This window comes from Sporobolomyces koalae (assembly GCF_050403365.1).
Source record: "Sporobolomyces koalae JCM15063 DNA, S_koalae_JCM15063T_v1_ctg37, whole genome shotgun sequence".
NCBI lineage: Eukaryota > Fungi > Basidiomycota > Microbotryomycetes > Sporidiobolales > Sporidiobolaceae > Sporobolomyces > Sporobolomyces koalae.
In genome coordinates this window covers 79919-91792 of record NW_027481734.1, presented here as the reverse complement: position 1 = coordinate 91792, position 11874 = coordinate 79919, and the positions used below count along the sequence as shown (strand labels likewise).

Genomic DNA, 11874 nt, shown 5'->3' with positions numbered 1-11874 from the left:
ATCGACTCATTCACAGCTGAGGTATTTATCGCGCATCGCCAGGAGGTTCTGCTTCACAGCGAAATCGACTCGTCGGGACATAGCGCAGGGACGAGGTTGCAGAGCGCCCCTCGCAGTCCCCAGCTGATATATGATGCTGTCTCCTTCAGTGCGCCTACTTCGTGTCAGCTGACCCGACTTGATGGCAGTGCGTCAGCAGCGAACTGCCGTGCGTGCCAGTCACTGTACCAGAGTCCGCGTTGCCGCCGACGATACCTCGCACCGATGGACCAGCTAAACGTTCGAAGATCTGCACAGGCATCGAGCGCACAATGTCTGACAGGCGCTGCGAACGCTTGCACCAAAGATGCTGGGAGAGTTAGATGCGAACACTTCCCAATGCTTCCGATGTGGCTCGTTCAACTCGGCAAGAAGTGACACTACAGCACTGAGTACTGTCGCGACAGGTTTTGTCAAACGTACTGTACAGTAACCCTATAATACAGCACGCTTTGCGATCGACAAGAGGCGTGGCACGATGCGGTTGAGAAGGTTCAATCTTGAGCGATTACGTAGTGGTCGTGGAGGCGTTTGCGTCATCGCCAATTTCAGCGACTTGGTTCACAGCAGTGAAATCGCGCTTGCTGGTCCCGCTCTCTTCCTCTCCCCCTCTCCCCAATCACGCCAAACCATGTCTGGCCTTCTCCACCACAAATCAGTTCGCCTGGCCAAGCCCACGCACGGTCACCAGCCCTCCAAGACCGGACAGATCCGGTGAGTGTCTGCCAGCGCGATCGCACCTGACCCCAAGTGAGGCTGACCAGCTCTCTCCTGCGCTTTCGCTCGACAGTCCCGACCACGAGATTGTTGACCGTCTCCAGCAATGGAAGCACATCGACAAGTCGCTCTTGCACTACTACAAGGTCAGTGATCCGCGCCGATCGCGGGGGAGGCTTGTTGGTCACCGACCCGGAGAAATTGCATTTCCCCGGCCCACCCGCAGCTTACTGACCTTGCCCCGTCGCGCTGTCCACCTCGCAGGGACTCGCTCACATTGAACACGCCGCGAGCAAGTCGACCCTCGCCCTCAACGAGACCATTCAGGTCCCCTTCCACGAGGGCCACGGCTTCTTGGGCGAAGGCGGATGGCAAGAGGTTCTCTACGAGGTTCGCGACAACAACAGGCTCCTTGCCGACAAGCACCAGTCCTTTGCCGATGAGATTGAGCAGACCGTCGTGCGCGAGCTCGAGGGAGTCAGGAGCGAGCTCAAGTCTCACATCGCTGCGATCGAGAAGGAGGCGTCTGCGCTTGCCGATTCCGTCGAGCATGAGGTGAGCTTCCTCTTCAAAATGCTCGTGCACGGACACGCATCGAGCTGAAATCTCTCTCTCGTCTTTCTCAGCGTGGAGTCAGCGTCAAGCACCTCACTGAGCTTCAGTCTGGCATCGACACTTTCGAGAACTCGAACGTGCAGATGCTCCCGCAAAAGGACCCCTACCTCTCGCACTCGCTCGTCCAAAACCAACTCAAGAAGCAAGTGCACAAGGAGAGTAAGTCCGATGCGTCCCCTGCTTTCTCGTCTTCAACACCAAAGCTGATCGCGGCACCTGCCTCCCAGACGACCTCCAGGCCGCTTTGATCCGCTTCCAGCAACAGCAAGCCTCTTTCGAAGAAGGCATTGCCAAGTCGATCCAATCCGCCTGCAAGCTGTACGAGGATGCTCGCAAGACCCACGTCGAGGAGCTCGACAAGATCCACGTCACCATCGCCTCCGCTCTGCAGCGTGTCGACCCCAAGGCCGAATGGGAACACGTAAGCTCGCCTTGGCCTTGACCGTCTCTCTGGCTATACGCTGACATACGTCTCGCATGAATAGTACATCAGCCAGGAGAGCACCAACCTCATCGACCCCAACACGCCTTCCCGCTCGATCGAAGCCATTACTTTCCCCGGCCTCGACCACGCCTCGACCCGACCTCTTCGCGAAGGCTACCTCGAGCGCAAGAAGCGCTTCACCAAGAAGTACACCGAGTCGTACTACGTGCTCACTCCCTCGGGTTACCTCCACGAACGTCGCTCGCCCAACTCTGCCGACACCACCGCCCCAGGCTTCTCCCTCTTCCTCCCCGAGTGCTCGCTCTCCGCTCCCGCCAAGGCTTCCGACAAGTCGCACAAGTTCCACGTCGAGGGTAACAAGGCTGTCAAGTCGTCCTTCGAGAGCAAGGTCAAGAACACGCTCCGCTTCGGTGGCAAGGAGATCGCTTACACGTTCCGAGCGCGCACTCACTCTGAGATGCTCGCATGGCACGAGGAGATCGACCACCTCTCGCGCGACACCAAGACCGCCAGTGAGCCCCGCACCGTCGTCTCGCGCGACCCTGTCGCTGCTGCCGTCACCAATGTCGGTCTCTCTTCGGGATCCGGAGCCGACGTCGCTTCGAGCGTCGCGGCTACTCCCGGTGACCGCGTCCTTACTGGCGACGAGGCCGAACGCGCTGAGCGTCACGCCGAGGAGAACCAGTCGGCGGCCGTCTCGACCTTTGGCGAGGGTGCCGTCGCTCCTTCCAACAAGTCGGTCGTGATCGCCGCGCCGTCGGAATCGGCTGCCTACCACGAGCACCCTGAGGAGGAGGACTCTGAGGAAGGTGGAGGATCGAGTGAAGACGAGTACGCCACCGACGATGAGCTCGCGCGCACTCGCACTGCGCCGACCACCCCTGCCGCCGGCCAAACCTTGACCTCGAACCCTCTCGAGCACGCGCACGTCAACTCTGAGGAGACTGGACCCCAGCACATGCGCGCCGAGACCCTTCCTGCCTACGTTGGAAACGGCGTCTCGCAGCCTGAGAAGGCTGCCCTTCAGAACGAATCCAAGGGTGCACCCCCTCCCATCCTTGGCGAGCCCCTCGCCACCTCGTCGCACGGTGACAGCTCGGCTCCGGAGAACCACCACACCGAGCACGTCGTCGAATCGACCTCGTCGGCGTAGAGCCCGTCAGATCCCCTCATCTCATAACATAGTTCCCTGTATCCAAACACTCGATTCTGACTTCCACCATCATCACTCGTCGATTCTCGTCGAGTTAGGCGCCACCGACTCACACCCACGTCTTAATTTCTTTTGTATTCCGTTGTTACCCATATTAAGCCTCGAGTCGTCTGGTTAGCAAATACTCACCATTTGTGAATTCTCCATCGACTGGGTCTCGATTCCTGTCTTGCTGAGAGTCTTGAGCGTCGACTGCTGCGTGCGCTTCAGCTCGTGAGGTCGTTCTCGGACTGGTGGTTGTTGATGCGTACGAGCGTCCTCAGTTGAAGAACGCCCGACTAGACGATTACTGGAAACGCGTATCCCACTGTTTTGAAACCCCTTGCCTTCGCTGCTAACACCTATGCGCGATTGCAATTGCCTTGGTCGACGTACCTTTCGTGAGTCCATTTCGTCCATTGATGTGACCAAGCTCAGAACGTCCCTCGCCGCCCAGGATCGCCTTTGGGCACCAGCTATTCGTCGGTGAGTAGTGACTTCATCAACCAGTCCACAATAGGCGCATGGATACTTCACAGGTCGTTGATCTCGAGTGGGTTCACAAGGCAGAGATCTCGAGTGGGTTCACAAGGCAGAGATGTCGAGATTGAGGGTAGTGAGATGCACGATCGTCGTCAGATCGTCTGTCGGATCATATCGACGAGGCAATTCAAGCTGGACGCAGAGCAGCCTGCGTCGAAGGCATGGACCGACTCGTCACCAGAGGTCGCTACGATATGCGACGGGTAACTCGGCAGCGGGACCGCTTTCAACAGCGAACGCTATCCCGCTGGAGATCTCACTTTCGGTCAGACAGCTTGTCAAGGAGGCAAGCCGCAACGCATCACGCCTTGCCGTGCTTGCAATCGGAAACGAGGCGAACGATTTGGGGCTCAATTTTACGCATCTCTTCGGCCTCCTCTTCTTCCCGGAGGCTCGATAGCACATGTCCAATTCCTGACATGCTTCGACATTCGATACTAGCAACGGTTCAGCTTGATCGCTTACTTCAGTCCAGCCCTACCATCTGATCGAGGATCACGAGCTCGCCACAAAGCTCTGGCCTGGTCGTATCGAGTGCGCCTGGACTCCTGCCTCGCTGGCAACAGTGGTCATCCCGCTCATTATAGGCTTTGACGCACTTGTCGCACGGATAACTCCGTTCGTCGTAAAGCATTCCTTCTCTCTGACTCGGTCGACGGGGAAGATTGTGCTCGCCTGACATGGACGATCGGACTCCTTGCTAGGTGCGAAAGACTCGCGGTGGCCGTGTCCCGCTCAGCTTTCCGGGAGTGCTTGTGGCACCCTGAATTTTCGAGCAGGTGTCTGGCAGCTGCGGATAATGCAGGTCGTAGGAGCCATGCTCGGGGGACGTCGGATGCATGTTGATTTGTAGCGTGCGCAGACCGTACCGAGAATTTCCTCCCGCGCCGTTTAGAATCCGTGGCGTGTACCGGTACAATATAGATTCACAACAAGATTCGAGCTGTATAATCATTCAGAACACCTCGCGCGCATAGTCGACGTCGTGCTGCGAGTCGCGACTGTCACATGGGTTCTTGCATTTGCTGCGTTGATTGAAGGTTCCACTGGACGTTGCGCATGTAGCTAACCCAGAGCTCGACGATTTCGCTGGTCGAGGCGTTGTAGGCGTTGACTTGCTATACACGCAGCACGATGATCAGTCACGCAATTTGGAGGCGACGCGCCTGTCTGTTCCCCCATCAGACCAGGTTTGCTGGCTGGGCTACGCGCTAAGCAGCGCATCGACGCTGGTGATGAAAGTGAGCGTGTTGAACGAACCTCGATTGCGCGATTCGCCTCCAACATGCTCTCGTTCAGCTTCTCGACGGTGCCCAATATCCGCGAGATGACCACTACCGGTGTGTAGAGCGATGCGGGAATGTCAGCCGTAGCGACAGGCGCTTGACACATTCGATGTTAGATCGAGACGCGACGCACCTTGTTGTTCTTCCTCGTACGGGTTCAAGAGAGGCGGCGCCATGCTGAGTGAGGATCACTTGGGAGTAACCAGGGCACCGGTATGTCAAGGTTCGAGGTTCAATGCGCGGTGAAGCTGGCGTGAAATGTTTCAGCTCCACCCGCGCGGTTTCAACGCGTTTCGTCATGCGCGATCTCTCGCCTTCGAACCGAAAAGGAAATGGGGCTCGCTTAGGTCCTATAGTCGAGCATTCCAAAGATCTAAGAGATACGTAGTATGGAAACAACATGTATTCGGAAATGGTACCCTGACTGTCTGTGCGCACTATCCTCTATCCCGCCCAGCTCCAAGGTTTTCTTCGTCTGCATCACAAGACACACCCTTGTCCCATTCGTCCATGTCGCCGTCAAATTCGGTTTGGCGCTGCTTCATGACCCTCAGCATGAACTCGCGTTCGCTTTCCTCGTCCTCGCTGTCCATGCCGACATCTCCTGGTTGCAGGTTGTCACACTCGATGATCGTCGAATGCGGGGGGAACGCGGTCTGAACGGGCGATGAAGGTTGAGAAGACGCTGGAGTTAGAAGGCCGATTGAAGGTGGAAAGCGAAACGCTGCCAGGCCCGACCACTCGACGAAATCGCTTGGCTCCTTGTTGTACGGCTCTCTGTTGCAATAGGGCGAGCGAGGAGGCGTCCGAGAGGCCTCTCGGCGATGTTCGACAGGACAGAGGTTGCCGGGTTTCGCGGTGTTGAGCATTACCGGCGAAAGGGGAACGCAATCATCGAACGGGAACCTCCGGGGCATTTCATCGTCTGGGTTGATCCACAAGGACGAGAAGTAATGCTCCCTGCTGTCGAGACGATACTGCGAAGTCGATGCGACGGGGACGCATGAAGGCGTGAGCTCGAGGAAGTGATGGCCTCTGCTCGCGGGAAAGCGATGCAGCGCTAGATCGGACGATCTTCGGAACATGGTATGGAGTGTGATTGTGCAGCGTATGTGACAGAGATGGAGAGAGCGAAGAATAAAGAACAAAGACGGCAGACGTCGATCGTTGGGTTCTTTTCAACATGTTCATTTCGGGTAAAGGTCTGCTGTTGTTTCCTGCGGCCGACTGGCGAGCAGCAAGCTTCTATTGATCGGAAGGTAGTTGTCACGCATGCCATGCGATCTGCGCCATGCGATGCGCACATCGCCGACGGTCATTCAGTGTCCGTACCTTGCGCGATATTTCTGCGCTTTGTTCGAGCGCGATGCAGGAATTTCTCCCCGATCGAGGCCCGAAATATGCGAGGCAAGGGACACTTGCACCGGCCTCCCGCAGAGTGACAAATACACGTTTCCGAGCGTCATCGCAATAGATGCGTCGACTGGGGAAGAGACACGGCCGGCAGAGGGAAAGCAAGCCCGGAGGTGAAACTGTGAATGGTGCAGGACAACTCCACACCTAGGCTTCTTTTGGTGTCGCCTCGCAAATTGGATTTGCTTCGCCCGGGTGGACGCCAGACCGCGACGGTGATCGAGACCCGCAGCTTCGACTGTCTGAATGAGGGATCTGCCGAGTCCGCGCGCGGGTTTCTGCGCACCTGGCGATGGCAAGGGGTCGTCCCAAGTCGGTTCGTTTCGTGTGACCAAGCCTATCTATAGGCGGTAATGCGTTTTGACCGTCTTCTCGAGATAAAGTGCCCTGCTAGTGTCGGAAGGGCTCGCTGTTGGTGAAACTCGCGTACGCGAAGGATGTCATACTCGCCAGAAGCTGCTACAACGGCGGTAGGCACTGAATGGGGCTCGGATAGTCTATAGTGCTGCAGCCTCGCATTGAATGAGAGTGAAACGCGGAGTAGGCGTCGAACCAATGGCCTGGCGCCCGGCGCACGCGGCGGTGGAATTTCCTCGCGCACCGCGGTCTCCACTCACTCGCAACAAGGATGCCTTCGACAGCAGCTACGGTCTCGCCGTTCGTACGTGATCGGCGCACACCATCCCGTAGCGACGTGCCGGCAGTGCTGACTGACTAGGTGATGATGACTTTCCTGACCTGACAGTCCCAGGCGCACTCGCGTTACGTCAAGGTGAGTCGCTATAGCGTGCATTCAGTCTTGCTATAATGCTGAACTCTCCAATGGTGTACAACAGCACCTGTACCGCCGGGCGCTTAAGGGAGCTCTCGACTGGTTAGCTTGATCTCGCTAGTCGTCTCGGGGCGCTCTCCCGCTGACGACCACGCTGCTCGTGTTGCTCCTCAGGTACGTTCGCCGCGACTTGTGGCGCAACAAGGCGATCGAGATCCGGGCCCAGTTTGAGCGCAACCGCAACGTGAGGGACCCGCGTGCGGTCGCTGCCCTCCTCAACGAGGCTGAACGAGAGGTGCAGAAGTACGCTCACCCGGATCCTTACAGACGTGCGTCCTTCCCTCTATCTCGGTCGGGTAGGTGCGCGAGAGAAACTGAAAGTACGGGTTGGTCTTTCTCCTCGAGCAGCATCTCTGTTCCCTGACGGAACAAAGTGGTATGTACAATCCAGACATCTCTTGCATTGACAAATGTAGGCGACTGACCATGGCCACTTTGTGCTACAACAGGGAGCGCAACCTTCCTGTACGTTCCAGACCGCTGTCCTCAGGTCTCGCGTACTCGCTGACCCAAACATAACCGCTGCCTTCAGCCTCCTATGTTTACTCAAGCTCAAAAGGATGCCGCGCTGAACGCCCACTAAGCGTCGCCGAAAAAGCTGTTTGGTATTCCTCATGTATGAAACTCGATGTTACGTCTCCAAAAACCTCTCTACGGACAGCGGCGTCATGCTCTTCCTGTGCATACTTGTGCTGGACTGGGGTGCTCTGGGGTTTCAGCTTGCGGGACTGTGCACTTGCGCTAGAGCCAAACAACGTAGAAAGCGTCGCCGAAAGCAGCGGTTTGCTCGACTTTGCGCGTATAGATGCGGGAGTTCTTGAGCTGTCACAGCGTTGAGAGCATGAGCCCCATGCAAAGTCTGCAATTTTCGGACGACAAGCTGGGAATCATTGGCAGCAGTCTAAGATTGACAATATTTTGATTGACGTCGACCCGAAAAGGTGTCCTAGCTACGTCCTCGCGGATCCGGTTATCGGCCGGCCCCACTCTCCACACCATCATCGTCTCACGCTGCCTGACCTGATTGAGGAAGCCTCTCATCACAAGCTCGCCTGCCGCACGCCTTCGCAGTTGCGAGCCGTTTTTTCGGAGTCTGGTCGAGCCCGGCGCACCGGTACTGTCCGAAAAACGACTAGTCATGTCCAACTATTCTCCGTACGGCACGAGCTCGAGCCGTTACTCACCTGGGGCGTCTGCCTGGACGATCCCTGTCGACGAGACTCCGTTCGGACAGCGACCGCAACCTTCCCCAGATCAGTGGACGGATCGATCCGTTTCAGAGTACATCGCACCGCCTCCGCTGCCAATACCCGACGCAGCCTCGAGATTCGCCACAACGACTGGGAATGGGCGACCTAAGACGGTCGAACCGCCAGCGCAGCAGACTTCTCAGTGGGGCTTCCCTCCCGGCGGCCAGATCCACCTCGCAGCGGGCATACCCGACGATGTGCTGCCCAAGCACATCGGAAGCGACGCAGAGCTCGTCAAGATCTCAGGCAAGGCAAGTGGACCGCAGCATCCTCGGAACCAACATCTTTGACGCTTTTCGAGATTTCCAAGAACGCTGACTTGTCATTTGCTCGCTCCGGTACAGTCCTGTGCGAGCTGCAGGAACCGCAAAGTGAAGGCGAGTCCTGTGATTGCCCCCTCTGTATCGTGTCCAGAGAAAATGACGTTAGGACTTCGCATTTACAGTGCGACAGGCGTTATCCGCAATGCGCTCGATGCGTCAAGCGCAGAGAGACCTGCGACTACGGCGACGATGTCTCTCTGTCAGTTTCTTGATGGCAAGGACGAACGTGTGCAAGGCTGAATTCTCTGTTCCACCTTGATCACAGTGCGCTTCGACCTTTGCTGAACATGCACCGCTCCAAGAACCAAGAGTCATCCGATTCAGCCAGTTCGAGCCCACGCGCATCAGTTCCGATTGGGCAGAACAGCCTCGTTAATCACAGCCGAGTCTCGACCGCCGCTCTTGCCTTGCCCTATCCTCCTCGAGGGACCGGCGACCGTTCGCCCGAGCGGTCACTACGGACAGTCTCCGACTTTCGCCATCAGCTCGCGCGGCAATCTGGTCGAGAGGAAGAATCGAAACCGACAGAATCGCGAACTGGGTTGCAGCAGCTATGGGACCGCTTCTTGTTGCAGTCGAACCTCGGCGAATCTTCGAGCGATTGGCGGCTGGCACTACCCACGATGGCTTCCTCCCTGACGCTACATCTGCTTGACGGTGAATCCTGCCCTCGTCTGATCTGCCGTTGATCGTAGCTTGACTGACAGCTACTCCATTCCGCTACAGCTTCGATGGCATCTTGCTGCTACCACCTGCCAGCCTTTCACGTATTCAACCCTCACATAATGTATTACAAGCAGAATATCGACACGCTCGATGTTGCGAGTCGGGTAAGTATCGTAGTGCTTCCGATATGCGATCAGCAGCCTGAGCGACTAATAGCGATTTGCGGCTTTAGGCAGCAGTTGGTATTCTCACTTCGCTTGGTGCCCGGGCTTCACCTCATAGTGCCCTACTCGGAGTCGCTGGTCCGGACATCGAGAATGGGAACGCCTCGCACGAGCTCGTGCTGTCTGCAGGAGTGCGTCGCGAGAACGCATGGCGCGCGATCGTCAAACACGCAACAGAATTGTGCTCGAAGCTCGAAGTCATGCAAGTGCCATCAACCATCAACGCGCAAACACTTGTTGCCTTTGTCCAGATGCTCATGTGTGAGTACCTCGGCACGCGGCGATTCTTCCCTGCCGCGTATATCATCACGCTGACGACTCGTTCTCCCGAACAGTCGCGGAGGTCCGACCGCGAACGGCAAGGTTCTTCCTTCGAGCCGCTATCGGAATCTTCGTCGATATGGAGGGCACTTTGCCTCCACACGAGATCGACTTGATCAAGCGTTCTGTTGGTGTCACGCTGTACGAATCGGATGCTCGGATAGCGGCTTGGCTAAGCCTGCCCGTGCTCATCTCGGAGGATGACCTGGCAAACTACTTCGAGGGCACGGGCGTTCATCTGGTCGACCTCGAGCGTGAGGACCTTGGCGAACAGCTCTCGACAATCTTCGATTCACAACTAGGGCCGATGTCACTGAAGAAATCCGCCGACGCCCTGAGCGTCACTAGTTTTTACGTCTGCGCCGTTCAGCGTCTCTTTGCCAAAATCTCCTCGAGCAAACGCAAATCCCATCAGTTTCTGAGCGATATCAAGCAGTTGTGGGCCTACATCGATGGCGCCCACACGGCTTTCCAAATGCTCACCGGAGTCTTGCGGTCATTTTCTGCTACTCAAGACAATCCCCATCATCCTGCCCACCACGATCTCCTGATCGGCCTTCGCATGCACGAGAGGTCAGTCAGCATGACTTGCCGAGCTCTGCGTTGACGATTTGATCATTTGCCCCGATTGCAGGCTACTCGATGTCATGAACCTCTCAAACGAGTGGCTACGTTCGAAGCGGAACGACGCCCTGCTAGACGAAGACCGGGTCGCGCTCGAAGTTTTGCTCGGCGTCTCGAATCGTCGCGTTCGACGAGGTCTCAAAGTTCTCGCCTTTTACGCCAAGGTGTTTCAGGAATCGCACGACAAGCACGTCGTCTATCACCTCTTCACGCAGCTGGAAGCGGTCCAGGATTGGACCACTATGGTGGTCCAAGGGGAGAACGAGGTCGATGAATTTGGACCCCTCGCGAGCCAGTGCGTCTTGACCGAAGCCGAGCTCGACTAGTAAGCATTGCAGTCTCGCCAAGCATCAATCCGGGAAAAGGGGCGACGCTGACGTGCGATATCAGCTTTGCTCGAGCTCTCGAATTGTCCTGCTTCTACACTCCCTTGTCGGCGAGACGTCTAGAGGAATTCACGCGCGCTCGGCAAGCTCGAAGCACACAGTTCACAGCGCCTCGTCTGACGGACTACGATTGTAAGGGACCCTCACGTCGCCCGAGCTTTTCCCGCAAGGAGACCGTGCAGTCGCCCTGATTGGACTGACATTCGATCGTGTATCGAGCAGTGTCGACGAATACCACGCCTTTTCCTCAGTCTGTTGCGTATCGTCGCGAAGAGCTGCAATTTGCCGACCCAACAGCAAACGGCCTCGCCGGAGACGGTTCGTTCCTGCGACCCTATTCCGGGAAAGTTTCCGCCGAACTCTATCCCGAGCCCGCCGCTCTCGATTTGCCAGTGTCTCGTACTGCCTGGCTTCTCAACGACTTTCTCTCCAGCCCCGACTTCACCCGAAAAGAAGCGAATGCTACAGACCTGCCAACAACAGGTTCGCAGGACCACAATCCGCGCTACCTACTTGAATCGAATGGGGCGACCGCTTACCAAATTCCACACGACCCAATCTCGTACTCTGCACCTTTGACCAGCGACCGCTTCAATCACCAACTCTCGGTACTGCATCAAGATGTTGTCGGACCCCACAGCGGCGATCTGTCGTTCCCTCGAGACGAGCATGCGAACCTCACGCAGTACGCGCACGATGGTACCCCGAACGGTCGAGGTGATCCGAACGGTACAGGGTCTGCCGTCGATGGTCAATGGTCTGCGTATGAAGGTTGGTATGGAGGGGCGTTGGGCGATTGAACAATTGCGTATTCGCATCTTGCCTATTTGTTGTTCCCCCTTTGTTGTCATTGTACCCATCCTGATGAAACCCCTTGCAACTGCATGCACGTTTTGCACCTCTCTGATGCACTCCATCTGCAGTCCAAGAAAGATAGCGCTCGTTCTGATGGTCGAGAGATGACGACAAAGGGCAGTGAGCTTTGCAGTTTTTTGAGG

The 11874-nt window shown here is 56.8% G+C and overlaps 5 protein-coding genes across 5 annotated transcripts; 3 read left to right on the top strand and 2 right to left on the bottom strand.

Annotated features, from left to right (window-relative positions):
• Positions 1-670: 670 nt before the first annotated feature.
• JCM15063_000913 (uncharacterized protein) lies at positions 671-2969 on the top strand (the record flags this gene model as incomplete). The annotated part of the gene is made up of 6 exons (XM_076680409.1): positions 671-753; positions 830-902; positions 1021-1311; positions 1383-1530; positions 1599-1792; positions 1857-2969. 6 exons carry the CDS (start codon positions 671-673, stop codon positions 2967-2969), a joined length of 1902 nt encoding a protein of 633 aa, XP_076532474.1.
• A 1586-nt stretch (positions 2970-4555) lies between these two features.
• Positions 4556-5013, bottom strand: DAD4 (Dad4p; the record flags this gene model as incomplete). The annotated part of the gene is made up of 3 exons (XM_076680408.1): positions 4556-4669; positions 4812-4885; positions 4971-5013. 3 exons carry the CDS (start codon positions 5011-5013, stop codon positions 4556-4558), a joined length of 231 nt encoding a protein of 76 aa, XP_076532473.1.
• A 261-nt stretch (positions 5014-5274) lies between these two features.
• Positions 5275-5922, bottom strand: JCM15063_000911 (uncharacterized protein; the record flags this gene model as incomplete). Its single annotated transcript, XM_076680407.1, has 1 exon — positions 5275-5922. One exon carries the CDS (start codon positions 5920-5922, stop codon positions 5275-5277), a length of 648 nt encoding a protein of 215 aa, XP_076532472.1.
• A 956-nt stretch (positions 5923-6878) lies between these two features.
• Positions 6879-7665, top strand: JCM15063_000910 (NADH dehydrogenase [ubiquinone] 1 beta subcomplex subunit 9; the record flags this gene model as incomplete). The annotated part of the gene is made up of 7 exons (XM_076680406.1): positions 6879-6911; positions 6996-7022; positions 7087-7124; positions 7197-7351; positions 7431-7458; positions 7532-7547; positions 7615-7665. The coding sequence occupies 7 exons, from the start codon at positions 6879-6881 to the stop codon at positions 7663-7665; spliced, it is 348 nt and encodes a 115-aa protein (XP_076532471.1).
• Positions 7666-8220: 555 nt separating this feature from the next.
• JCM15063_000909 (Zn(II)2Cys6 transcription factor domain-containing protein) lies at positions 8221-11676 on the top strand (the record flags this gene model as incomplete). Its single annotated transcript, XM_076680405.1, has 10 exons — positions 8221-8583; positions 8677-8709; positions 8778-8854; positions 8921-9312; positions 9382-9485; positions 9554-9806; positions 9881-10439; positions 10501-10815; positions 10881-11008; positions 11099-11676. The coding sequence occupies 10 exons, from the start codon at positions 8221-8223 to the stop codon at positions 11674-11676; spliced, it is 2802 nt and encodes a 933-aa protein (XP_076532470.1).
• Positions 11677-11874: the final 198 nt, after the last annotated feature.